At 50.9% G+C, this 26172-nt stretch overlaps 3 protein-coding genes across 10 annotated transcripts; 2 read left to right on the top strand and 1 right to left on the bottom strand.

The window, feature by feature from the left end:
* Positions 1-88: 88 nt before the first annotated feature.
* On the top strand, positions 89-5566 carry ADGRG3 (adhesion G protein-coupled receptor G3). 3 transcript variants are annotated; one of them, XM_086847449.1, is made up of 13 exons: positions 89-359; positions 808-837; positions 918-1071; positions 1152-1248; positions 1612-1752; positions 1841-1963; positions 2047-2086; positions 2169-2269; positions 2748-2860; positions 3006-3289; positions 3579-3672; positions 4064-4350; positions 4784-5566. In XM_086847449.1, exons 1-13 carry the CDS (start codon positions 197-199, stop codon positions 4897-4899), a joined length of 1743 nt encoding a protein of 580 aa, XP_086703575.1. In that variant the 5' UTR covers positions 89-196; the 3' UTR covers positions 4900-5566. The 3 variants fall into 3 exon arrangements, 2 of the variants coding, with proteins under 2 accessions (XP_086703575.1, XP_023790344.2); XR_015275314.1 differs by having other exon boundaries at positions 1152-1752; positions 3579-3658; XM_023934576.2 differs by having other exon boundaries at positions 1152-1752.
* Positions 5567-6069: 503 nt separating this feature from the next.
* LOC111934481 (uromodulin-like) lies at positions 6070-11708 on the bottom strand. Its single transcript, XM_023934571.2, has 9 exons — positions 10689-11708; positions 9755-9821; positions 9081-9248; positions 8314-8519; positions 7635-7795; positions 7250-7495; positions 6933-7092; positions 6501-6636; positions 6070-6202 (listed from the first exon to the last, which is right to left on the bottom strand). Exons 1-9 carry the CDS (start codon positions 10689-10691, stop codon positions 6102-6104), a joined length of 1248 nt encoding a protein of 415 aa, XP_023790339.2. The 5' UTR covers positions 10692-11708; the 3' UTR covers positions 6070-6101.
* Positions 11709-12152: 444 nt separating this feature from the next.
* DRC7 (dynein regulatory complex subunit 7) lies at positions 12153-24976 on the top strand. Of its 6 annotated transcripts, none has more exons than XM_086847443.1 (17): positions 12153-12307; positions 13032-13176; positions 13576-13750; positions 14585-14710; positions 15846-16040; positions 16366-16509; positions 16828-17046; positions 17541-17651; positions 18450-18525; positions 18621-18749; positions 19575-19703; positions 20143-20369; positions 21248-21463; positions 22583-22693; positions 23789-23890; positions 24574-24726; positions 24833-24976. In XM_086847443.1, exons 2-16 carry the CDS (start codon positions 13043-13045, stop codon positions 24685-24687), a joined length of 2208 nt encoding a protein of 735 aa, XP_086703569.1. In that variant the 5' UTR covers positions 12153-12307; positions 13032-13042; the 3' UTR covers positions 24688-24726; positions 24833-24976. The 6 variants fall into 6 exon arrangements, with proteins under 6 accessions (XP_086703569.1, XP_086703572.1, XP_086703574.1 ...); XM_086847446.1 differs by having other exon boundaries at positions 12158-12307; positions 18453-18525; XM_086847448.1 differs by having other exon boundaries at positions 12250-12442.
* Positions 24977-26172: the final 1196 nt, after the last annotated feature.

Below are 26172 nucleotides of genomic sequence, written 5' to 3' on the forward strand. Positions count from 1 at the left end.
CAGCTGGGCTGGTTAGGGCCATCAACCCCTTGGCAGGACTGTGGGAAGAAAGGGAAAGCAAAGAGCCCTGAGTCGGTCACGGGACGGAGCCACGGGGGAGACGCCGCGGCTCCGGCGGTTGCTGCCGTTGCTGTGAGCTGGGACAGGAGGTCACTTGCCAGCCCACAGGAAAGCGTGAGGGGTTCCCAGAAGGGAAATGAGGAACTGCTCTTGCCTCAAAAGTGGCCACAAGCCCTGGGGGAGCCTGGGGAGGAGCAGAGCTGCCGGGACAAGGGGAGCAGAGTGTGGTGGGATGGAGACCCCACAAAGCAGCATGATCTTGTTCCTGGGCACTGTCCTGCTGCTCCTGCTGCTGCCTGGTGAGTGGCAGGTGAAGGGGGACAGGCATCCTTAGCACAGGGGGTGCATGGGCTTTGTGGGAAGGTTTTGCCATGGGAAGGCGCTCACCAAAAGACCATGTGGGGATTTCATCCTGGAATGTGGACAGGCCAAAGGGGAGAATCCCAGCTGGGATGTGCAGAGGTGAGCAGAGTTGGGGGCTTTGTTGCTGGGGGCTCTTTTAAAAGCTGGGGTCAGCAGCCCAGGGTGTCTCTCCTTTGTGAGCCCCTCTGGCAGGCTGGACAGTGGCTTTGCTCTCACCAGCTCCGATCGCTGTCCAGGTGTTTTTGAAACCCACATAACTGCAGGATTGTTCCTTTAAAACCTGCCAGACTCTCCTGCCTTCTCTTCCCCTTTCCCTCTGGATAGAGGGAGAGCTGACCCTAGATGTTTGTGTTTCCCCCCTTTCTCCGTGTACTCCTCTCCCAGATGTTGCCAGAGGAAAGGACAGCTGTTCCAGTGAGTGGTCCCTTCCCATTGCTCCCAGTGCCCACCCAGTGCTGTGGTGCACAGTGGTCAGCTGCTCCCACCCTCCTCAGACCTGGATCGGGGTGATGAGCACCGTGAGTGCTGCAAGACGATGGAGGAGCAGCCAGGCACCAGCACCCGCATCCCCCACTTGTCCCAGCACTGCCCGGAGCTGTGGCACTCTGAGAGCCGCGCCTGTGCCTGCCTGAGGGAGCGCTGGTTCAGGTAGCGGCAGGGGTGGCCGTGACAGGGTTTGTGGGCTCAGTCCCCATGTCCGTCTGTCCCACTGCCCCCCTGTCCCACAGGCTGCTGCAGTCGGGGCTGGCGGGGCTCAAGACGCTGCTCCTGAATGTCAGCAGGGCTGTCACCCGTGATGTCCTCATCACCTTCTCCCCCACAGCGGTGAGATGTGCCCCTCCCTCTCCCTTGCTTGGAAGGCTCCACACCTTCCAAGCGTCCTTCAGCTCCTGCCCCAGGGCTTGGTGTGCCCTGCTGTGCCCTTCCTCCTCCCCTCTGGATGTCCCAGGGGACCATGTGTGGGTGATGGAGGGTAGAGAATCTGCTAGTTCCCACTCCAAGCTCTGCCCCCATAGATGCTGGCTGCTGGGGATGAGGTTCTTCCCTTCTGCCCTCAGGGCTCCTGCTGATGTTGCTGAGCCAACCCACCTGGGCAGGGCTGAATTTGTGCCTGGAGCAAGATTGGTGAGTTCTGAACAGAAATGTGACCTGGCAGCAACAACCTCTCACTCTTCTTCTCTGCTGCAGGGCCCCAGCAGGCTGAACACCACAGAGAAAGGGAAGACAGGGAAAATCCACCTCCCCAGGGAGATATTCCGGTCCCTGAGTAGCCAAACAGTGCGTGTGGTGGTGACAGTCCTCAATATCCAGCAGCTTGGCATGTTCAAGGTACAGGCTGGCACTGCCAGCATCCCTCATGCTGCCACCAGCACTCGGTACCCTCCAGCTCAGCTCTCGCAGCGTTTCCCCTCCACAGGAAGTCAACCAGACAGCACAGGTCTTGGACAACACCGTGGTGGGCATCACAGTGGGGGAGAGCAGCATCTCGGGGCTGCAGGACCCTGTGCAGCTCACGTTCACCCACGGGGAGCTGCCCCAAGTAAGTCAGCCCTGCCTGCCCTCTGTCTCCCCTCCTGTGCCTCTCCCCGTGGCACTGGCTGATGCTGCTGTCCCCCACCGCAGGGTGTCACCCCACAGTGCGTCTTCTGGGATGCCAGCAAAGGTACAGCCTGGTCGGGGCAGGTGTGGGGCTGGGCACAGGGGCTGTACCAGCACTCACAGCCCTTCCCCCGTGCCTGTTGCAGGGCGGGCAGGGGGCTGGGGCAGCAGTGGATGTGTCACACAGCCCGGGGACAAGAGGACAGTCTGCTCCTGTGACCATCTCACCTTCTTCACCCTCCTCCTGGTGATGATCCCCCCTTCCTGCTTGTGCCTTGGCAGTGCTGCCTGCCTGCTTTTGTGGCCCCTTGGGTGTCATGAGTAGCCCCACAGGGACAATTATAGCTCTTCTCAGGCAAGCCAAGGTCCCAAAACCAAGCCCAGCCCCAGCTCAGGAGGGCAGCAGAAGGTCAGCAGAGCAGGACAGGCTGGAGAAAGCCCCAGCCTTGTGCAGGCTCTGGCACAGCAAGGCTTGAGATCCCATTTCCTGGTGGAGACTCCCAGGAGGGTGCTCATGGTGGTCTACTTCACCCACACCTCACCCCACCTCAGAGCATCTCCTCTGAGCCACCACTGCCCTGCTTCTCCTGAAGATCTTCTGGGGGCTGGTATGGGGTCTCTGCAGCAGCCCTCTGGGGTTATCAGCCCCATGGCTCTGGTAGCTGCAGTCAGGTTTTCTACGCTGGTCCAGGGCCTGTCTAACCCAACTTCTGCATGTTTGGCAGAACCCAGCTCTGGATGGCTCCACAGCAAAAGCTTTGATGGCTGTTGCCACCGCTGGCTGTGCAGTAGCCATGGCTTTCTCCATCTTCACCATGGCCTTCTGCATCTTCATAAGGTGCGGTGTGCCAGCAGCTCCGTGGGGCTTGTCAGGCTGGCAGAGATGAGGCAATGGCAGTGCCTCTGCACAGACCTGCTGTGGCACAGCACAGCCCTGCTCACCTGTGACCCCTGCCCTTCCTGGTCCCTGTGGGGACACTCAGGTACAGGTTCAGGTTTGAGGAGACCGTGCGCATCAACCTGGGGCTGCACGTGAACCTCGTGGGCAGCCTGTTCCTCCTCAACCTGGCCTTCCTGCTCAACACTGGGCTCTCAGGCAGGACCCACCCAAGCACCTGCAGGGTCCTGGGGGGGGTCACCCACTACTGCCTGCTCTGCTGCTTCACCTGGACGGCGCTGGAGGGCTGTCAGCTCTACCTGCTCTTTGTCAAGGTCCTCGGCACCTACATCCCCCGGTACCTGGCAAAGCTGAGCCTGCTTGGCTGGGGTGAGCACCACCAGCCTGGATGAGAGCGGGGGTGAGAGGGGCAGTGGGAGGTTTGGATTGGATAATGGGGAAAATTTCTTCACTCAAAGGGTGGTTAGATACTGGAACAGGGTGCCCTGGACAGTGGTGGAGATACCAGCTCTGGAAGTGTTCAGAGATGTGTGGATGTGGCACATGGGGACATGGTTTAGTGGTGAATGTGGCAGTGCTGAGTTAGTGGCTGGACTTGATGACATTAGAGGTCTTTTCCACCTTAAACAATTCTGTGATTGTGTCTCACTTCTTCCAGGCCTCCCTGTTCTCGTGGTGGGAGTGGCAGGAGTTATTGGCACCTATGGAGAATACAGCATCCAGACCACGGACCAGCAGGTCATAGCCCACCTGTGCGTGTGCCGCTGTCCACAGGCTCAGGTGGCCCTTTGGCACAGGGAGGGGTAGCTCAGTCCTGCCAGAAGTGCAGTGGTCAGGGATTGCACCCATCTGGTTCAGCTTTGCACCATGCTTCTGCTTCCTTAATTGTGATTGCAACACATCAGCCACCCCCACCTCTCATGCTGAGTCTCCTCAGGGCCTGCAGCCCTCCAGGTCATGGGGGGATGTCCAAGGTCCACCTGGAACTTGTCCAGGCTCCCTCCCAGCTGAGAAACTGGTGCAGACATGCACCCCTGTCCCCCTGCTTCACCCGGCCTTGGAAAATCCCCCCAGGGGATGGCTCCCATGGGTGCTGCTCAGGCTTGCAGGGCTGCTGGAGGCACCACAATTGTCTCTTTTCAGGTGCTGGATCACTTCCAAACATCTTCTGGTCCATTACATCACCAACTGTGGCTACTTTGGCCTCATCTTCCTCTTCAACATGGCTGTCTTCGGGGTGGTGACCCAGAAGAGCTGCAGCTTGCAGGGCACCGGGGCAGTGCAGGGATACCATAAGCCCTGGAAGGTGGCTCTGGTGGCAGCAGGGCTCTTCTGCCTGCTGGGAGCCACTTGGGCCCTGGCATTCCTCACCTATGGCATCTCCTCCACACCTGTGCTCTACCTCTTCACCGTCCTCAACTCTCTCCAAGGTCAGCACTCACTTGGAGCTGGGTTCCCTGGGCTTGGGTGGGGAAGATGGAGGAGGCAGGAACCAGCCTGGTTGTGGGTTGACCAGGGATCCCAAGGCACCAGTGTCTTCCCAGCACTGTCATGCCCTTCCTTTTGTCAGGGCACATCAAGCAGCAGGTCCCAACCACCTGCATGGAGCTGCTCATGGCTCCCAATTACACCCACTTGACCTGTGCTGGTTTTCCTCCAATAAAGCCATTCCTTAGCAGAGGACTAGGGACATTATCCACTCAGGGCGTGTTCCAGCCAAATGGTTCATGTGAAGGAAGGGGAGGGGCAGGAGTGAGCTGAGGGAATCCCCTGGAAGCAGAAGGAAAGTGTCATTAGCATCCTGGCAAGATGTTGCCTATTGTGTCCTGCTGCTGCTGAGTGTTTGTCTTCCTTTCCCTGCAGGAATATTCATATTCATCTGGTTGGTTGTCCTCTACTACCCAAAGACAAAGCAGGCCACTGGTTCCCTCTCCAACATCATCAGACATGACAAAACCACCACAGCCTCCCAGGACTAGCTCCTGGCTGGGCCTCTCTTCCTGCCTGCTCCTGCATCCACTGAGAGCAATCTTTGATCCTGGCAGATGCAGCTTCCTCACTGAGGGAGACATCAGTTAACCATGCCTCAGTTTACCTTTCAGTGGGCATGATCCACCTCAGCAGAGCTCTTTGCTTTGTCCCTTTCATTCCTGGTGGGCTGCCCTGGGCATGGAGCTCCAGAGATGATGCTTCTGCAAAGCCCCTCCAGGCTGCAGTTCCATGGTCTTGAGGTGCCCCTGATCTCATTCCCCAGGGGACAAGGAGGAAGCCCACAAGGCACCTGCCTTCACCATGATGGAGCCAACCCCCCCTGCTAGAGCTGGCTTTTGGTGCTGAACCAGCCTGGCAGTGAATTTCCTGCCACTGGAGGGAGAGGATTGACTTGCTCCAGCCCAGATGGGGGAGGTTTTGCGTCTGGAAATCAGCAAAAAGAAGAGGAAACCCATGAGCTTCTTTGCAAAACATCTCCTTGCTCTCTGGCAGAGATCTGCTGCATGTTCTTCCTGCAAAACAGCCTCTGGGGTCAGCAGCAATTCCCTCATGGACATTGTTCTCTAGCCAAAATGCACATACAGCTGCCTTGCAGGGCAACTGCTGTCCTCTCCTGATCTGTGTTTTGGTATTAAATCCCTGCCAGCTGTTTGAGCACTGTGAATTTGGTCTTTAATACCTACAATATTGTTTGTTATTTGCTTTATATTAGAGACGTATCAATGGGAAAAGTCTTGCTGGCAATTTGTCATGAATGAAAATAGAAACGTCATGAATGGGGAGAGAAATCACTATGGATGGGTGCACACACGTGTGCCTGCACAAAGCAGCCCTTTCTCTGCTAACACTGCATTTGTGTGGCACAGAACCAGGCAAAGACCAGCTTTGGTAGGGCAGGTATCTAGAGTGGGGTACTTCCATCTCCCCACACACCAGGATGACTCTGTGGGGAAGAGGGGAAGCAGAAGGAAGGACTCTCCCATCCCTGGGTACATACTCTGGGTTTAGAGACCACGGGCCCAGAGGGGAGAAGGTCCAAGAGATGTGTTTCAGGGAACTGAAACACTGTGATGCACCTCATCCTTCAAGCACTGCTTGCATCCAGCCATTATCCTCTTCCCCAAAACACCCATAAAGACACAGCAATGCCTCTCTGTTGCTGTCACATTTATTGGGAAACAGCTGTTTCCTAAACCATTCGCCGCCCCACGCTGACGGCCGCAGCAGCCACGGAGAGCACAGCGAGCACACACAGCGGAACGAGGGCCCTGGAGAGCCATGGGCTGTGTCCTGCCAAAGAGGAGAGATTGATTTTGTATCTGTGTCCCCTGAGCCAGCTCTGAGCCCTGGTGAGGCATCTCCTGACTGGGGACAGATTCAGGGAGGTCATCTCCTGTGATGGGCAGGAGCTGGGGGCACAAACAGGACCTGGGCACCTCAAATGGCCTCCACCCACCCCTGCTGCCCACAGCTCAGCATGCATGCCTGCTCTGAGCCGTGCTGTAGGTGGGCTTGCCCCCAGCCCTCCTCCTGAGGATCCTGCTTGGATCTCCTGGGCTGACCTCGGTGCTCAGGAGGACATACGTACCCTGCTGGTCCGTGCTGGAATGATGGGTCTCTGCTCCCGAGGAAGGAGCAGCCAGCAGGAGGATGGGCCCATAGGAGACAATCCTATTGTAGTCATCTGCCAGTGCCCGCCTGTTCCTCCAGTGCCCGGGGCATTGCTGTCAACAAAGCCAAAGGAAGGGTGATGGGAGGGCACCCTGCACCCTGCACCGGGGCCATCCTGTAGGGGCCATCCTGTAGATCTCCCTTCCTTTCCCAGGGAAGAGGGAAATGTCTCTGGTGGGTTCAGGCCCTCGTACCTTTGGTTCAGGGCGCTGGGCTGAGCTCCTGATTCTGGAGGTGTTTATTTTGTGAGGCACCCAAAACCGGAGCAGAGCCTCTTCTCCAGGCAGAGCTAGTGAAGGGAGGCCCCACACCCACCCAGGGCAGGGTGCACACCACCAAGGGAGCTCACCTTGGCACAGCGCTCTGGGCTGTCAGGAAGACAGAGCTGGACACGGCAGTGCAGGAACACCTCAGGGTAACCAACAAACTGAAACATCTGGAAGCTGAACTTGGCACTAGTGCTCTCTCCAATGGCATTCAGATAGGTCACCGTCTCGTCATGGGGACACCTGGGACATGAGGGCTGGATCAGTGGGTGGCAAACAAGGTGGAGTACCCCAGCCTGGGACACCACATCCCACAGGGACTGGCTGCAGGCCTATTTCTCTCAGTCCTTGACACACTGTGGTGCAAGGAGGCTGGGGGTGCTGGGGACACTCTGCTCACCCCTGCTCAATGAGCTTGTGCTGCACGTCCTGGTGTGGATCTGTGCTTGGTGTGGCCCAGCATTCCAAAACACTCAGCAGGAAGTACTTGAGCTGGTGCTGCCCTTCTAATTTCAGCAGGACATAGAGTGTGTCCATGAGGGGGACAGCCACACTTGGCAGGGGATAAGGCTCCAGGTAGGAGGGGGACTTGTACAGTCTCATGCTGACATTGAAGTGTCCTTCTCTGACCACAAACTGCACCAGCCTGAGAGGAGAGGACAGGACGAGGGCTCACAAACAGAACAAGGAGGTTCCCCAGGGCCTTTGCAAATTGTCTCACTGAATCTACTTTTCTCCAAGCTCAAAGACACCATGTCAGCAGCAAGGTGAAATGGGACACTCACTTGTCAACAGCAGTGAGAGTGAAGGGCAGTCTCACAACCTGCTCATAGGCGTAGATGCAGGAGAAGTGCACCTCCAGCTGAAAACTCCGAGAGATCGTGGCCCTGTGGGCCTCCTGCTCTGACTTGATGATGTTGGAGTACGAGACATGGGAACTGTTTTGCTGGAATGACACAGAAATTAAGTCTCCAGACCATGACTGAAGCCATACACAGAGCTGCAAGTTCAGAAGGTGCAACTCAGCTATAGTTGCTCCATGCCTGGATATCTGCTGGGGTTTCAGCTTGTGTCTGGGGGCTGCTGGCACAGGCATATAGTGAGCACAGGGCTCTTCTGTGCAATGCAGAGCTGGAGCACCACTTCATCTGCACCCTTCCTGCTCCATGAAGCAAGTCAGGGACCAAGGGGACAGGGCTGCAGAGTTCAGAGGATGTCTCCAGAAACCTGAGGACTGTTAACAGCAAATGAGACTTCCAAGATCTCTTAAATAAGACAAAATGTGCTGCCAGCAGGGATTTGGTGGAGGCAGAAGAGCTTTCTGACATCCTCAGGGAAGACTTTCAAGGGGAACGAGAACTTTTCAGCACCCAGATATAAAAGCAGAAGTCTTTGGGGTTGCCCTTTGCTGTCCCACCCCACCATGTCTGCTCCTCTCCTGGCTTCAGAGCTATGGATCCTCACCTGGATTACTGATCCACAGGCAGTGTGGTTTTCACCTGTGAGAGTGGCTGCAAAAAACAGCTCACCCTCTTCTTCCCTCTCTGAGACCTTGCATGCCTGGTTCTTCAAGTGGACAAGCTCCAGCGGGATTTTCAAGAGCTCAAACACTTCCTTCCTCACCATCATCTTCATGTGCTCTTCCTCACAGGCCAACTTCAGTACCATATCTGGGGGGAAAAAGCCATCTGCAATTGCAATAAGGGAGCCCTAGGCCAGCTGGAGGGTGGCACAGTCCCACTGAGCTCGGCCCAGCCTTGGTGCAGGCTGCTGTAGGGCTCTTCAGAGACACTGGGCAAAAGACAGTCTGGTCCCTTTGGAGGGATATCCACACAGCCCCCACAGTCTGTCTAGGGCACCAGAGGGACAGGGACCCTCTCCTTCAGAGGAAGAAGACACAGTTTTTGGCCAGTGTGTGGAAGGGGCTTCACTGTGTCTGTGCCAGGGTGCACGTGCTTGTTCTGAAACTGTGCCCTGCAGTATGCCCTGCTACACCACGGCACAGCCAAGGAATTAAGGCTTTTGGGGGAGAAGAAAATGGCCTGTGGCTTTGTCTTGTACCAGCATGTAGCCAGGATATGGTTGTAGTGGTGTGGAATGCACCTGAACCAGGTGTGGGATGTGCTCCAGGAGTGGAGAGCAATGGGAACACCAGTGCACTGTGCCCATCACCCTTCCCTCTGGTGCCCATGGACAGGCTGGGGAGGGCTCACCAGCATTCCCAGCCCTACCTTGGCAGAATTCCCCTGTGAAGCCTGGCTTGCAGCTGCAAACTGGTCTGTCCACAGTCACCTGGCACTGCCCCTGGTGCTGGCACGGGTTTGGCAGGCAGGCATCTGGGCTCCTCTTGACACGGAGGGCAACCTCTGGCCTCAGGCCATGGGTGCTTGCCAGCTCACCTGCGGCAAAGGAAAGGCAAGAAAGATGAAATGCAGCAAGAATATCTCCCTGATGAGAGTTTTGAGAACTCACCCCACTGCAGGAAGCTCTGCATAGCTCTCAAAGGCTGAGATCCTTGCCTAGAGCCAGAGCAGACACATCTGAGGATGAATCTACTGCCTCAGCTTGCTGGGAGGCTGTGAGACCTCCTCAGCCTGGCTGCAATCTGAGCTATGGGGTCTGTCACTGTCACCGAGGAGCACGGTGGCACATTGCAGCACCTTTGCTTGTTTCCATGGGTTACACACCCTGTCTGGCTGAGGTGGACAGCCTGCTGCAGTTCCTATTTTGCTGGCTCCTGGACCCCAGTTCCTGCCTCACTGAGCCCTATTCCATTGTTCCTCCTTAGCTGCCTTCAGCAGCACCCTGAAGGAGGAACTTGAACATGGATCAGGTGAAGGTTTGACCTTTCCTTTCCATCCTACCCATCCATGACCCAGCAGGGACAGAGCACGGGGAGACTCACTCTTGTTGCCTTCACAGCCAGCCAGGCAGAGCACAGAGAGCAGCAGCAAACATCTCACAATCCTTTCCTGGAAAAACAAGCAGGCTCTGAATAACTCAGATTTGTTATCATGCTCACTGGAGACGTTTGCAGTCATTCAGAAAGGCTGAGTCCTCAAGCAGGGGTGCTTTCTGTACTGTTTTTCTTAGGTTCTATGGCCCAAAGTAATTTCCCACCCCAAAGGGCCAGATCAGCCTCCTCTCATCAGGGTCAAACACTATCCTGAATTTAGGTAGCTATTCCAGAAAGGAGGTGGGAGAAACCAGCCCTGGGACCCACAGGGATGTGCTGACAGTGATAAAGCCACATTTCAGTGGCCATTTGAGTAAAACTGCACAGCTGAGGCATCAGTCTGGGCTCCCCAAAGAGAAAAAGAGTTACCCTCTTCCTACTACAGTTCTTTTGAAGAGTTAGGATTTGCAAAAGGATCCTCACTGTTCCAGTAAATCATATCCATAACAAGGAGACAATGGGATAATAAAACAAACCCAAAGCCTTGAACACGACTAAAATTAATGCCAAAAAGACACAGATTGAGTCAATCTCTTCTGTTGGTTCAGATAATGCATTTCTTTAGGGAAATTACTGGCACAGTGCTGGATTAGTCCTGGACACCAGATACTCCTTATCAGAGATGCAGATGCGAGTTGGCCAGGGCTGGTGGCTGGGAAATGTTCTGTCAGTGCTCTGAGAGCAGGGCAAAGCCAGTGCCTAAAGCCCCTCAGCTCACTCAGCTTTAGTGCCTAAAGTCACTCAGCTCACCCACACCCCCTCCGCCGTCCCGGAGCGGCTGTGACCGCCAGGCTGCTGGACAAGAAGAGCTCATTCCCCGTCTCCTCCTCGCCCACTGCAGCAATCCTGAGAGATCCCACCACTTCATCCTCCTCCTGCTTACCATGGCCAGGCCGCTGTCCGCTCCTCCATCCACCGCTGCCCCGGCTCCTTCCCCTCACGGGTGGGTCGGCACAGCCGGGGCTGCTCCGTGCCTCCCCGTGTGTGCCTTATATCGCCTCCGGCAGCTCACCCCTCTCCCCCACGCAAACACACGCTCCTTCGGGATTGCACAAGAGCCCGCTTAGCGTCCCTCGGAGGCCGGGAGGAAAGGACCCTGCCAGCCCATCCTCCGGCACAGACGGCCGCTCCGATGAGCCGACAGCTCGTGGATGCTGACCCAATTCACAGCCCTGATAGCGTCCCAAACAGGGAATATCAGCAAAACCCTCCCGAATCTGGGGTCCGTGCATCCAGCTGCTTTTGTGGGACCTGTTTTTGGTGCAGCAATAACAACAGATACCGCAGCAGCACACGCGAAGGCCAGATAACTTTGGGTGCTGAGTACACTCAGTTTTGGAAGCACAACATATATTTGCCTTATCTGTTGTTTTTTTTTTATTGACTTCTGGCATTTCAGAACTGCTGAGAAATAGTGGTGAGAGATGGAGGGTCCTACTCTACTTTGTTTCACAGAATATCCAGATGTGAAATGCACCCGCAAGGACTGAGTCCAGCTGCCAGCCCTTGCACAGGACCACAATGTGCCTCTCAGAGCATCGTCCAAATGCTCTTTGAATTCTGGCAAACTTTGGGCCCCCTGTGAACATTTCCCTGGGGAGCCTGTTCCAGTGCCCAAACACCCTTTTGGGGAAGAACCTTTTCCTAACATCCAACCTAAAACCCTGCCCACTGCCCTCAATACAGGTTCATGCCATTTGGGCAACAGGAACCATAGGCAAACTGCATTAATCACTCAAAATGATATTTGATATATTTTGACTGCAGTCTGTGCATCCTCAGAGCTTTAATTGCTACGGTTCCCTTAACAGAGTGCCTAACGTGAACATCCGTTCATCAATCCATCTTTTTTCTTAACCACAACAACAAACCAGAAAAAAAAGGGTTTCACGTCTGACCCTGCTTACAATCTAATGAACTGCCAAAGATAAAAAGGGAAAAAAAGGAAAATATAGAAAGGAAAATGAAAAAGAGAAAGAAAAGGAAAAATAAAAAGGAAAAGAAAAAGGAAATGGTAAAGGAGAAGAAAGAAAAAAAAAGGAGAAAAATAAAAATAAAAAATAAAAAAATAAAAATAAAAATAAAAAATAAAAATAAAAATAAAAATAAAAATAAAAATAAAAATAAAAATAAAAATAAAAATAAAAATAAAAATAAAAATAAAAATAAAAATAAAAATAAAAATAAAAATAAAAATAAGAAAAAGAAAAAGGAGTAAGAAAAAGACAAAGAACAAAAAGAGAAAGAGAACAAGGTGTCTTGCCATCCCTTGGTGCCGGTTTTTGGGTATGTGCCTCTGCAACAAAGGATGGCTGGAGGTGGTTTTTTAGAGAGCCGAACTGGTGAGGTTCGGAGCAGGTGTGGCAGGGCGGCGGCTCAGCCGTGGTGGCGGCCAGGGGCCGGCCCTGTCCCCTCCTTTGCCGCCCGTGGCTCCCAGCGGGGCACGGTGCCGGCGGCCGGGCCGGGAGAGGCGGCGGTGCCGGGGCTGGGGCAGCGCAGGGGGTGCGCGGGGGTCCCGAGGAGCCTGCGGGCCCGGGGGCTGTGGCGGGAGGTGTGGGGGCACCCCGGGGGAGCCCCGGCTGGGCTGGGGGAGCCGCAGGCCCGTGTGCCGGGAGCCGCGGCGGTGGCGTTGCCACGGTGAGCGCTCCGGAGCCGGGCCGGGAGCGGCCGCGCCGCCCTTGGAGCCGCGGGTGAGGGGCGGCCGGGCGGGGCAGGGCCGGGAGCGGAGCGGGGCCCCCCGGGAAGGGCCGCGGCTCCCTGTGCCCGCTGTGCGGCCCGCTCGGGGTCAGCCTGACCGCGGGGACGGCACACAAACACCGCCCGCGATACGCGGGGCGCTGCCCTTGGGGCTGCCGGCTCCGCACCGCGCCCCACAAGGCCCCTGCGCGGCCGCGGGCTGTGGCCGGGGCCCAGCCGATTGATGGAGCTGCTGCCCCGCCAGCAGCACCCCAGGCAGGAGGGAGGACACGGGGCACCCAGCCGGAATGTGGGGATGTGCTCTGCCCTACCGAGCCAGGCTCTGCCTGCTCTGCCATGCTTAGGGTGTCCAGGAACATGGAGCCACTTCTTTACCAAACCCAGCCCAAACTCAGTGCTCTTTCTTTACTCTCTTGGTTCTGGCTGCTTCAGTCATGCTCATGTACCAAACCACCGCGGCCACCATGTGAGTGTTCCTCTGTTCCTGGGTCCCACCCCTGAATTCACCCCGGTGTGTGCATTCCTGTAGTGCCAAGCAGAATGGAGGCCCTGGAGGAGAGAGAGGAAGTGGAGAAAACACCAGAAGATGAGATCTCTTCAAATATCAGTGATTTCCTTGATGACCTGGAGACAGATGCAGCTGAGAAGAAAGCCTCTGTCTCAAATGATGAACCGTAAGTCTCTGCCCAGGACTGGGATGAGCAGAGATGTTCCCTTTGGGCCCCACAGGGTGATTGCACAGTGTGGATGGCACTTGCATTGTGTTGGGAGTGAGCGAATTTCTTGTGCCTGATGGGTTTGTCCAAGAGTGTGTATGTGCAAGCAAGACAAGGTAACTCATCTGATTGTACATCCATTCACCACTGCATAAAGATCCCCCGAGACTCTGGGTATATGTCAGTTTGCCATTGCTCCAGAGATGTTTGGCTATGTCAAAATCATATCCTTGGATATGGCTCCCATTTTTTAGCTGTGAAACAGGGAAGTCCTACTATGTTTTGATATCAGTTCATCTTGTCTGTATTGCTCCTGGCTTATTACTTGTGTCTCTCTGCCTCCCCCTGCCATGTAAGTGATTTTGACTGGAGCTGCATTGACACATCCCTCTTACCATCTTCGTACAAGACAAATTCCCAGCAGGAAAAGGAACTGCTGCAGCTCGCTGACCATTTCTTCCAGCAGTACTCTCACCTGTGCCCTGAACGCAAGCCGCTCTTCATCTACCCGGTCAATGAGTGTGGTGTGCAGGTATGGGGTGCTGTGGGGCTGGGCCACAGCACAGGGGGCACTTGGTTTCCACAGTGCCAAATGCTGTGAAAGAACAGCAGCCCCTCCTGCCCTCCCTCCTGGCTAAAGGGAACCTGCTGGCTGAACCCACAGCCCCTGAGCAGGCACACAGAACCCTGGCTTTCCAAACCCATGAGCCATATGAATGTTGGTGTTGTCATGTGGGCTGCAGAGTGATGCTTAGGAAATGGGAGAGACCACAGAAACATAAAGGGAAGGAAAAGAAACACATGAAATAGGTAAGGCTCAGGCTCAGACACAGATAGGGAGTTAAGGATTCAGAGTTAGGTCTTATTCTGCACTTCACAGAAGTTACAGGGAAGGAGTAAATGTGGAGCTTTGTGGTCTGGTTTTGTTTTCTCTGGGCCCAAGCTGCACAACTGTTGTTTAATTCTGGACCTGATATTTCCCCCTGGCACCTGGAATTGCTACTTTGTACCAGCTTTCCCCAAAATTTGCTGTATCATTAACATGCAAGGTAAATAAAAATGCTAGAGGATGTAAAAGCCAGAAAAGGCAGTAGCTATTTGACTTGCTTGAAAATTAAGAGAACTGGCTCACATCTTGAATGTGTCTGAGATGAGGTTGAAGTTTCAGCCACAGGCTAGCAGACAGCCTCCCAACCCCATGAAATTTTCATCTTGGAACTGGAGAGAAGGGATACTGATGCTGTTGATATGCTGTAGAAAGATCCTGAATTTGATCTGCAACATCCAGGGATGGTCTGAGGATGACTTTGGACAGGAGACTGCCAAGGGCCTGTTGGCTAACCAGACTCCTCTTGTTGCCCTACAGAAATTTGTGAGCACAACGGTGAGGCCAACCCTGCTGCCTTTCCCAGACATGTACTACTGGTCAGGCTGTGCCAGCTTTGTCTGTGACTACCTCATCATGGAGCCCCTCAAGTGCCCACTCACACCGGTAAGAAAGGGGCTGCAGCCCCAGCAGAGACATAACAGAGGTCACACAAGGGCCTTTCAGGAGGACACAGTGGGGAAGTTCCAGTGGCTGGGATCACAAAGGTCTTTGACACTTCCACCATCTCTTCACTCTTTAGACAACCTCCTGATTTTCCCAGACCCTGTGCATTCTCTTGGACCCACAGTCCCAGTGCATGTTCAGTGTGGTAACTTTTAAGTAATTAAGCACTGTTTCTTCAAGACCAGACCTTGCTTTCAGGCAGCCCAGATGAGCAGCTGGAGCACTGTGGGAGGCAATGGCTGACAAGCCTCCCCTCCTAGAACCAAGACATCTTGGAACCCTGTCAACCCTAGGGGATGATACTTGACCTCAGTGACTGGTACTTAGGAGGGACTTCTAGACATTTCTACTCTCATATTTTGGGATGTTTTGGGATGGCTGAAGGGAGATTTCTAGGTTAACAAAAAGAGATGATGCCAGAGCTGGAGCAAGTTCTTGATGAGAATGAGCTAAGAGAAGACACTCCTTGCTAGCAAGGACTGCAGAGTGACCTAAACAATCTATGCCAGCCACAGGCTGTCCCAAGAGTCCCAGTGTCTCAAGAGGAGCTCTGGCACTTTGTAACCACACAGAAGGTATCTCCATTTAGCAGATGGAGACTGCCTTGATCACCTTAGGTGATGTCTGAGAACTGAGTTGGAGTAGAACCTCTCTGTATGCAGTTTGTGTGTACTTAAACTTTTTATTGCTCACCAGTGAGGGCCAGAAGGAAATATGTTTCCTCCTGTGAACTATAATTTAGCTTATGGGTATTTTCCTTGGAAGGGCTGTAGACAGAATAGCAGGAGATAGAGGGGAATCCCATTCCAGGATTGTGATTAGCGTTAGGTTTTCAGCAGTTTGATAAGTTTGTCATGTCTGTCCCTTCCTGTGGTTAAATTTGTCACCAGTTTCCCCAGATCACTTTGGAGAGGAGTTTTAGAGTCTGTGGCTTTTAAAGGAATGCTATATAACAGATTCCCTGAGGGTGCAGAGCCCAGGGATGTGGGCAATGCCTCTCTGCCCTGCTCTCTGCCTGGTGTGTGTTTCAGCTCCACAAGACAAGCACTGTGAACATGCATCTCTCTCTTTCAAGCCCAGTTCACTCTATTCCCCAACCACCATTCTGAAATACCAGCGAGGGAACTGCTTTGACTTCACTGTGCTGCTGTGTTCCCTGCTGATTGGGGCTGGCTACGATGCCTATTGTGTACATGGATATGCCACCCTCGAGATGTGCTCCCTGGACCAGACTCAGGAGCTGTGCCCACTGCTCAGGAAGCCCCCGGAGGTGAGACCTGCAGTGAGTGGGCAGGGTGGATACCAGCACACATACTCAGCTGTTCATGTCCAGTGAGCTACAGAGCTGAGCTAGGGGGAACAGCTTCAGGTCCACACTGGGTTTCAGTCTGTACCAGGGACCTCACCAAAGGAATCTTTTGAGTGATTTTCTACAGTTCCTTACAAGGCCTTTTTTGGCTCCACTGAATTTCTGCTCACCAGGTGCAATATTGCAAACAGCCAAATGCTGGGAACTGGGAGGTACCTGTAAGCTATATATTTACTTCCTTCTTTTGATCTCCAATGGATTTCACAGTAATACCCTGCTTTTGCAGGGACCAGAAGAGGAGGATCCCAACAAGTACAGAATTAAGTACCCTTTACAACCGCAGAGTAAGTTTTTGCTTCAGCAGCAGGCCAAGAAGGAGGAAGAAACTGAATCTGCAGAAAAGGAGGAAAGTGAAGAGGAGGTGCTCATGGTGAGTTAGCAAGGTTCACCTTCCTGTGAGCTCCAGGAAGAAGAGCTGAGACACAGGTAATGGGTGGCTAAAGAGAGGAGCTCACACCCTCTGTGAAGTATGACACGACCTTGATCATGGCCATGAGCACTTGGCCTCCAGGAACACAATGTGTGCCAGCACATTAACATGTGCTGGGTATGCACTACCTCACTCTTAAAGAGCATTAAGACCCTGGAGTTCTTTAGAAGTGGCAGAGGAAAGGATAAGATTGTCCTTGGGTTGGATTAAAGTGTCAATAAAACGGCAATAATTATTGCTCTATCCTCTGTGCTACAGGAGGTGGGAAAGCCCAAGCGAGACCCTTTGCATGGCTTACGGGTACATGCCTGGGTTCTGGTTCTGTCTGGGAAGAGGAAGGTTCCTGAGACCTTCTTCATCAACCCCTTCACTGGGAATCACCACAGCACTATGGATGAGTGCTTCCTTGGGATTGAGAGCATCTGGAACCACAGGAACTACTGGGTGAACATGCAGGACTGCCGGAAAGGCTGCAAGGTAGGAAGCCCTTGGTACCCTGGGCACGTGAGGGACAGCTGGGCTAACCTGAGTCCTGGGGAAGTCCAGGATCACATCTTACTCATAGCAGGCAAGATCTTGATCAGGCTCTTCCCACACCTCAGCTACTCCCCAGAAGATGCAAAGTCTGGGAGGTGAGGGTCTGAGTTAATCAGCTTGCCCTGGGGAAGGAGGCAGAAGCATTTCCAGCCACTTCCTCTCATCTGAGGATGAGGCACCACGAGGAAGGAGTTCTGCAACCTCTAGGCAACTCCTATCTAGGCAACTGTCTCTAGGCACAGAGACTGTCTTTGGGGCTCCACCAGCCAGCCAAGGGTTTGAGGAGCTCACCTCACTGAGGTCCAGATCTCTAGAGTTCTTAAAGTCTCTGACACCCAGGCAGGTCCAGAGCACCACAGACATATTGATGCAGTGGTCAAGTCAGGCCTTTGACAATGCCCTGTAGTTAAAAGAGTTTTTCCTGTATGCCCTAGGATCTCAGCTTTGATTTGAGTGATTCTTTCTGCTGGGAAATTATGTTTTCAGAGAGCAATGAGCCCTCTCAGTTGCCCACAGAGTCACCCAAGGAGGACACAGATGACATGGTGAGTGACCCAAGCGATGCTCTTGAGCAGTGGGGACCCTGTATGGAGCCCATGTGTCCATAAGCTCATGAATGTCTGCCTGCCCGATGCCCTCTCCAGGTCAGATCCCTTCTACTCTGGCCAGGTTTAGATTCCTTCTCAGTCTAGAAGAGTTCTGGTGCTTTCTGAAGCAGGACTCCAAGTGGTACTTCAGGTGTCATAAGTGGCTAGGGATCTCTGTAATTCTCCAGTGCATCAGCCTTTGGGATGAAATAATTTTTAAAAATGCAGAATGAGAAATTTGTGGACATTCTTTCTATGCTGGTCACTTTCCCCTCCTGGATGCAAGGTAGACCTGCCAACCAAATGAAGAAATAATATGTGTCCTCTAATATACAAAACATGCCATGTACTAGAAGCAAAAAATGCCCTACTGGAAGAAGACAGCATGATAAAACAGGCATTGCACCCATAAAGATGGACAGAGGAATGCAAATAATAATTCCCTCTTTCTATCTACTCTTCTCAGCCTGTGCCCATAACCAGGGAGCAAGGAGTCCTCCAGGGTCTACTAAAATAATCTGATCATTTTGGTGATTGCCACATTCATTCCCTGCCAGCATGAGCAGTAGCAGTAGCAGGAGAAGATAATTTCATCAGGCTTGAGTAGGGATGTGCTGTCATAACTGTGCCATGGTGCTCCCCAGAGCAGAGCCTTGCAAGAGCTGAGCTCTGATCACTGCGGTTCACCAGGACCAAAATGCCTCTTGGCACAGTAAGAGACACTGCCAAAACCACAAATCTCTGCTTCTGTTTCAGCAGGAAAAGGGGGAAATAGACATGAGCTTTGAGATGCCACTATCATGGGTAGCCCGAATTAGGGTGTCTTGCACAGGTAGGTATTCTTCCTTTGCCTTTTGCTTGCCCCCAGCTGACCTTTCAGTGGATTTGGGACATTTGTTTGTCTGACATCTCTCTTGCCCACTGCAGAATATGAGAATCCCTTTTCCCAGGGGAAGAAGGTGATCCTGTATGATAAAGCAAAACTGGAGAAATGGGCAGCGTATGCGAATAGAGACGGGCTGGTGGAACGCCTCACTGTCTACGCAGACGCAGACCGTAAGAGGGATGAATGAACACCCTCCACACACTAAGGAAACAGCCTGAGGCATGCTGATGGAAAGGGGGAGGTGATCCCCTTTTGCCAGAGTCTCTCTTGTGCTTTCTCATTTTCCTTTCACCTTTGTGGAGGAGTTATTTACCATTACCTCAAACTCTTCATCATACTTCATCATCGAGCCCCTGAACTTCCCAGCATTGCTAGAGGTTTTCACAAGATTTTGAATCTGTTTTATACACCAGTGAAACTGTTCAGTGTCACAGGTCAGCTGCTTGGATTTTCAGTCTTCAGAGTAATGGAAGGCTGGTTCAATTTGATCCAATAGTGTCACTATCCTCATTTCCTCACTGGTGTCAAAAGGGGCCATAGAAAGGGGCAGCTACAGCCTGAGGATATCTCTGTACTTGTAAACATTATTTTTTAACAGCTGGTCCAAGAAACCATGCAGATTCCTGACTGGACATACAGTGTCCTGCCCTTAGCCTTCTTGCATAGTGTGATGCTCCAATCTCCTGACACCACCATTAAGTATTTGGGATGGAATTTCTCTTGCCTACTCCTTTGCTGTGCCATGTTCTACTCCTGAGCTCATTACTGTAGTTCTGATTGAAGGAGAGGAACAGATCCTCTTAGGGTACTCAAATGTAGATTAGGATTCACATACAAAATTCCCCTGTGCACAGGGGCAGTTCCAGTGGCCATACCATGTTCACTGAGGCTGTATCAGGAGCACAGGGTGCTGGCACAGACATGGAGAGCTCATCAGAATTTTGCCATCTCCAAAAGAGTGACCTAAGGTTGCAAAATGACTTGTCTCCTGCCAGGTACTGAAGAACTGGAGGTGAAGGAATGGTTCAAATACCGAGAAGACCTGTTGTATATGAGAGAAGTGAATAAACAAACACAGCTGATCACAGACCATTTCAGTCCAGGACACCCCCTCCTTCTTAAAGGTATTCCAGCTCATCTGGGCAGCCACTGCAGCTGATGGGATTTCACATGACTCCCTTCTAGCAGTGGCAAAAGCCCAAAGCTGAAAGGCAGGGGGACAGGATACTTGTGGGATAAATTGTGTAGATAAATAAGATGATCTCCAGTGAAGAGTAGAAATTGGGTTGGTGGCTTGCAGTCCTGGGCAGTGCTCCTCCACCTATGTAGCTTTCTTTATCATGTGTATCAGGGTGGTAGATTTCTACTTTTATCAGTAGAATTGACAGAAGCTGAAACTTTCTCTTTAGGATTTATGTTTGTTCTCTCAGTGTTGTGCAGCAGGGGATAAGTCTTGTATCGATCTGTTGCTAAAGCTGAAGAAAATGAGACCTCCCCTGGACATGCTACATATTGAGTGTATTACATTTGCTAACTCTGAAAACTTGTGTGATTTGTCCTTAGCTCACTCCTACACGTCACTGGAACCTGAGACTGGGCACACAGTGGAGTTTTACCACACGGCACGAGTTGATGGCCTCTGCAAACGTTTTGAAAATGCTACTGAGATGACAGAGTACTTTGTGGGGCGGGAGGACTTCCTGCACATGCGGCACATAGAGTTTGGCGAAAGAGACGAGAAAACAGAAAAGGCTGGCATCGCAGCTGATGCTAACCCCCGGCCTATAGTGGTATGGCCAAGGCAGGAACAGAAAAATTTGTGTCACTGTGATATTTGAACTATGCAAAACATACTGCCTGGGGCTTCAGTTCATTTTCAGTGGGCATGGCTGAGGCAAAACTCCAGATGAGACATCCAAGCGTTGTTCAGCTGCTGTGTCTCACAGTTGCTTGACAGAGAGCTACAGTGTGACCAGTTGTCAGGAACTGCATTGAGCAGCTAGAATTAAACTAGGAAAGTAAGGCTTGGAAATCGTGTGTCAAGAGGAAATGTAAAAAAATTCGGACTATGATTTTGGAACAAAATTTTCACAAGATTCAAAACTAGGAAAATTATTTTGTGTGCTGAGCCCAAACTATTATCATTTCAGGTTCCTGATGAATTGTCCCATCACTCTGATTTGTTACGGGCAGGTAATCTTCCTCTTGTCAGGTCTGGTTTGCAGAACAGGAGGAGGAAATCTGACATCTGGCAGTATGTATGGCTCAGACACTTCACCTGCTGAGACAGAGCCATGCAGTGGCCTGTCTTTGGAGCAGCACCGAACATGCTACCTTTTCTTCCCCTCTGTTGGGAAATGTGGGAAACTTTGCTTTTCTCCAAAATACCTTGCTTCCTGCAGTTCCCTCAGGCAGGGGGGCATCCTAAGCCAACTTGTAGGTTGGAATGCATACTCTGCTCCACAAAGAGGACACTTCTGTATTGCTTTAAGCAGCTATGTGGTTGGGTTTTTTAAGTCATAGGCAAGAACAGTTGGACCATTGGCCAAGAGATGCAAGTCAAGGCAGAAGAGCCCAATTTTTACCTTGGGGTTTTACCCAAATCTGTAAATTTGCCAGTTTTGTGTTGTCTAAGTTGCTTCTGTATCTTTTTTTCACTCTCCATTAGCAAATCAAGGAGTATTTCCACAGAAATCCAGAAAAGCCTGCTGATGAAGATATAGAGGAACGTATCTTTATGGTCATAGATGATATCATCCAGCTGACATATCACCTTGAGCTTCATGACACCATTGCCTCAAAGGTGGTTTTCTGCAGAGTAATAGGGAGGGAGAAGAGAGAAGATGAAATATTCCTGAGCAGAGAAAACACTGTCAAATACCAGGTATGAAGATCACAAGACACAAAGGTCAGTGTCAGTGAAAGAGCCAGAAGTGTGCCATACTCCATGCTACCCCTCTACTCCACCTGCACACCTCCAGGCTGACACGGAGCTGACATCTCCAGCCCAGGAGATGTGCTGCCATGCTGGGAGTGACTGGGAGTGCAGGACATAATGTGTCATGACAGGCCTGCTCTAGCCATGCCTGAGATCATCTTCTCAGATTTGGTAATCAGGCAGGCTCCACATCCCCTGGGATCCTGCAAAATGCAGGTTCAGCAGCTGCTGGGCTCAGTTCTGCAGACTGATGGCAGGGAAGCTGGAATTTCTTCTGTTGTTCCCTCTTTGAGAACAGAGCAGCAAAGGCAGACACTTGTGTTCTGGTTCTGTTTCTGTCACGGACTTCTTGGGTCCTATCATTCCTTTAATCTCCCAATGTTTACTCTGCAGAACAAGATGAGGCTTAATACATAGCAGATGGATAGATAGGTAGGTAGATAGATAGACAGACAAACAGACTGACAGACAGATAGATAGATAGATAGATAGGCTTAAATAAAAGATATTCCAAAAGAAGTGGTGTGCTGCCATTAATCCAAATAATCTCATCAAGGGTGAGGGGTCACCCCACTAACAGCATCAGTGTGAGTCTGTAACCAGAGGCAGAAGCCTGGCAGTAAATTCTGCAGTCATGCTGCACAATTACACTTAAGAAAACCAAACAGAGATTACAAATAGGGATTTTTTTAATGTTACGGGGGTTTTTTTTATTTTCTGTTTCCCACTGGGGAGAATACACAGAACACCATTGCTGGAATCCCATTTTTTCATGTCTATTGCTATACATTCCTATTCATCTCATTTCATTCCAACTATAAAACAGCAGCATCAGCAAAGTGCAAGATGTGCCATCTGGCCCGCATTACGGATGGATTCCAAATATAAATGAAGTCTGATAAACCCATGCTGACCATGGTTTTGATGTTTCAATGACAGAAATTAATGTTGCTTTATTGGTTGTAGCAGGATTATGCCAGTTTCTGCCAGCAGAGTACCTGATCCCGTGAGAGATCAGAACACCTAGAAAGTGCTGCTGTTTTTCACTGACTTTTCTGCTTCCAGCCGTGGTCCTCAGAGAAACACAAGAACATGCTCCATCTGTACAACTTGCTGTGGGAGCTGAGAGCAGAACAGAAGGAGCTGAAGCAACAAGTCCGGGACTCTGAAGCAGAGGTAACAGGGACGTGTCCACAGTGACAGAGCTGATCAGGTGTAGAAATAGTTTCAGCTGACTGGTTGCCAAAGCCTCCTCAGCATAAACTGTGATAAAAGTAAGATAAAGCTGTTCTCCATGATGAATTATTATGCTTGTCTACTCAGGCATTGTTCAGTGAAGATGTAGCTGTAATATATTTATGGAGAGACACACACTTTCCTGCTTCTGTCCTTAGTCTTCCTTCCCTGTGAGGAAATGTTTCAGAGAGCAAATGACAATATATGAATTGGGGCATCTGGAAGCCTACCTGGCATTTGCCCAGGAATGAGGCAAAAAAGAAAGGATACTGTATGTAATGCTATATCTCAGTGCTAGGCATTGCCAGGAAACCCTATCCAAAATATTGAAGTGGCTTGTTGGTGAGCAGCTGTAGGGAAATACTTCATAAAACACTTTGCTTGTACTGCTAATCACACTGACTGGTGTAACAGATCCATATTCTTTGCAATTACCTCATGATAGATATAATCATTCTGGCAGATAGAGACACAGCTATTGGATTTCTTTTAATGTTTTTTTGAGGAAGATAAATCCCTGAAGGACCTGCAGAGGGAATGCTCAACTATATTAGCCCAGAATATTAGCAATAATTAAGTAGGACTTTGCAAAAATCACATTTTTTCCTCAGAAATTTGAAGCTAGTTCACTGTGACCTCATGAACTACTTTTCCAAATTTCTTAGTCTTGATGTATCAACAGACAAAACACTCCCATTGCTTGTGCTGCATATCCTATATAAGACAAAGAATAAGCCAAAGCTATCAGTGCAATTTCCAAAGTAGTACCAAAACTATGACTCCAGAAAACTTTCTCATCATTTAGTATCAGTAATTGCATTCAAGAATTTTATACACAGTAGCAATCTAAAATTAAAACTACTATCAGCTTGACATGGACATATTTGTACAGATCTATATTTAACCTTATTTTACAATTCTTGTATGCAGCATCTGCTCCATTAGCAGGTCAAGCATGTAAAAGTACAGTCATTTTGTGGGAAAGCTGAGGGATTTCTGATCTTCTGATAACTTGGAATTCTGATTTTTTGGAAGATGTTAAATATTCTGATGGTCCGTGAGGGTGAAGAAGCCAGTATTAAATTGACAGTTCCAATGTCCAACATTGCAAAGAGAGGACAACGGTGTGAAGCCATGGTAGGTAAACTTCATTAATGCATTCAATACATGTACTCAAAGAAATCCAGAGTCAGCTTTTTCTCTATCAGGAATTATCTCTGAAGAGCTTTTAATATCATTAAAATATACTGGGACAAATCACAGTATGGTGTAATTCAGCAGTTTCAGCTGCCCTCCCAGGGAAATATAACATGGTCATGCTATGGTCACCTTCCGACTTTCTGGAAAAACATCACCAAGAAAGATTACTGTGTTATGTTGTTTAGTTAATAAAGAAAACAATTAAGACTGATTAGTTGATAATAGGGATTATGGGGGAAGTATTTTAAAAGAGCCATAAATATGCCTTTATTTTTTTTATTATTTTTATTTATAATTAGCTTGTGAGATCAAAGAACAAAATAGCTCCAGGGTGAAATTTAATCCTTATCTCAATCACAAATGATTTGGTTCTCCAGGGCTTCTTGACTCTAGTGAGGCAACACATTTGAATTTGCTGCCTCTTCCTGCTCCGCATTTTGATTCCCCTTGTTTTCTTCTTAAGACCTCATCTCAAACTTTTTGCCCCCCTCAAAAATAAATCAGCTCTAATTTGTGGTGTCCTTCATCTCAACTCAATGAATTCTGAGTTGTGCTTTTGTGTGCCTTTGCTCCTCACTTTCCTCTATTTCCCTGACTTTGGGTTGCTTGTTCCCTCACAGGCACTGGAAGAGGAACAGAAGAGCTCCCACAGCTCTTTGGAGAACAAGAGTCAGCGCATCGGAGGGGAGGATGAATCCCTCACCCATCGCACTGCAACCAACTCCACGCTGTAGAGACCGCAGGGACTGGGATTCACTGCCTGAGCAGCAAAGGTTTACATGCCAGCCCCCCTGGAACATGGCATCAAAGCCCCTCTGTAAAATACTTTAATCCATGTCCCACTGCAGTTTCCCTCTGATATCTCTCTTCTTGTTCTAGGGAAAAGCAGTCGGCGCAATAGAAAAAGACGTTCTCCTGAAGAGATGCTGCTCAGGAATCCTCACCCAGCTGGACACCTCTGGCATGACTGCTTTCTTCATTCCTTTTCTGGAGCTGCCTGCAGTAAATCTTTCACTATCATCAGATTTGTGGAGATTTTAATGAATTTGCACCATCCTGCACCTTTTCCCTATTTTGTTCTAAGGCTGATCTGCAGTTACATTAATTGTCTTGTGAAACTCCATCATGTTTGAGACTCGAGTCTGAATGGGACCTGAGCCCTAAGGTCTGTTTCAGAAGTGGAGACAAACCATGCACCATCTTTCAGGGCTTTTATTTTCCAAAACTGCTCCATAGCTGCTGGCAGCAGGAGCAGGATTATTTGGGAATACTGATTCTTTTCCATCATAATATTTTAACGAATTTATATGTCAGTTTGGCATAAGCAAAGGTTTTGAACTGGTGAGTTCACAAATATAACATTTATTTGACCTGATCTAGAGCCCTGTAATGACAAAACACTGCCCCATATAACACTGTGGATATGAACTCACCAGTATTAATTCAATACCAGAGAGGACATCAGAATAAATTAATTTAAAAAACCTTTTAGAGGCATTAGGGACACAGCAGCTGCCAAACTATCAGCAAATGCATATTTGAATCACAGAACATTACAGGGTTGGAATGGCCCTTAAAGATCATCTAGCCTCCAGCCCCCTGGCCAGGGGATTTCCCTGTAGTCATTCAAGGCCACTTGTCCTCGTTTCCACTTCCTGAAAGTTTCTTCTTCCTTTCTGAGAAAAAAAAGTCTTCTTTTCTGTGCTGCTCAGCAGCTCGTTATCTATCCACGAAGGCCTCCTGGCATTCTTACCCGATTTCCCTCTTGTCGGCATGCATCGCTCCTCAGCTTGAGGGATACAATCCTTGAAATTCAGCCTGCATTCCTGGGTCATTATCAAGGAGTAGCGTCAAATTAATTGCATTTTTCTCTCTTGACGGAGTAACCGGTTTCAAAGACTTCGAGAAACACGCACAAGGTGCGAAGCGCACCTCAGCCGGGCGGCGAGAGGGAACAGAAGCCTCGCAGGAGTCCCGCTCCCAGCGGGACTGTGCCCGTGACACCCACGAGCCGCCTAATGGGACACACCGGCCGCAGCCCAGGGCCGCGACGGCCTGAACCGTCGGCGGGCCGTGAGCTACGAGGCCAGGGAAAGACCCAGGTCATCCTCACGGAAGCTCCGGGCCGGCTGCAGGGCCCGAACTGGCCGCAGAGCAGGAGCAGCCCGGCCCCCGCCCCTCAGGGCGGCCCCGCAAAATGGCGGCCCCCATCCAGAGCG

This window comes from Cyanistes caeruleus, chromosome 12 (genome assembly GCF_971803275.1).
Source record: "Cyanistes caeruleus chromosome 12, bCyaCae1.hap1.1, whole genome shotgun sequence".
In the NCBI taxonomy this organism is placed as follows: domain Eukaryota; kingdom Metazoa; phylum Chordata; class Aves; order Passeriformes; family Paridae; genus Cyanistes; species Cyanistes caeruleus.

What these genes read in the sequence shown, in the direction of transcription:
- ADGRG3 (XM_023934576.2), top strand. Translation starts at nt 197, where the DNA reads ATGAGGAACTGCTCTTGCCTCAAAAGTGGCCACAAGCCCTGGGGGAGC. An exon ending in GCTGCTCCTGCTGCTGCCTG is followed by an intron (nt 360 to 807) that starts GTGAGTGGCAGG and finishes CTCCTCTCCCAG; the next exon opens with ATGTTGCCAGAGGAAAGGAC. An exon ending in GCCTTCTGCATCTTCATAAG is followed by an intron (nt 2,861 to 3,005) that starts GTGCGGTGTGCC and finishes GGGGACACTCAG; the next exon opens with GTACAGGTTCAGGTTTGAGG.
- LOC111934481 (XM_023934571.2), bottom strand. An exon ending in TGGCTGTGAAGGCAACAAGA is followed by an intron (nt 9,249 to 9,754) that starts GTGAGTCTCCCC and finishes CCTTTGCCGCAG; the next exon opens with GTGAGCTGGCAAGCACCCAT. An exon ending in TTCCAGCACGGACCAGCAGG is followed by an intron (nt 6,203 to 6,500) that starts GTACGTATGTCC and finishes CCTCTTTGGCAG; the next exon opens with GACACAGCCCATGGCTCTCC.
- DRC7 (XM_086847443.1), top strand. Translation starts at nt 13,043, where the DNA reads ATGGAGGCCCTGGAGGAGAGAGAGGAAGTGGAGAAAACACCAGAAGAT. An exon ending in TCTGTCTCAAATGATGAACC is followed by an intron (nt 13,177 to 13,575) that starts GTAAGTCTCTGC and finishes CTGCCATGTAAG; the next exon opens with TGATTTTGACTGGAGCTGCA. An exon ending in TCCGGGACTCTGAAGCAGAG is followed by an intron (nt 22,694 to 23,788) that starts GTAACAGGGACG and finishes ATTTTTTGGAAG; the next exon opens with ATGTTAAATATTCTGATGGT.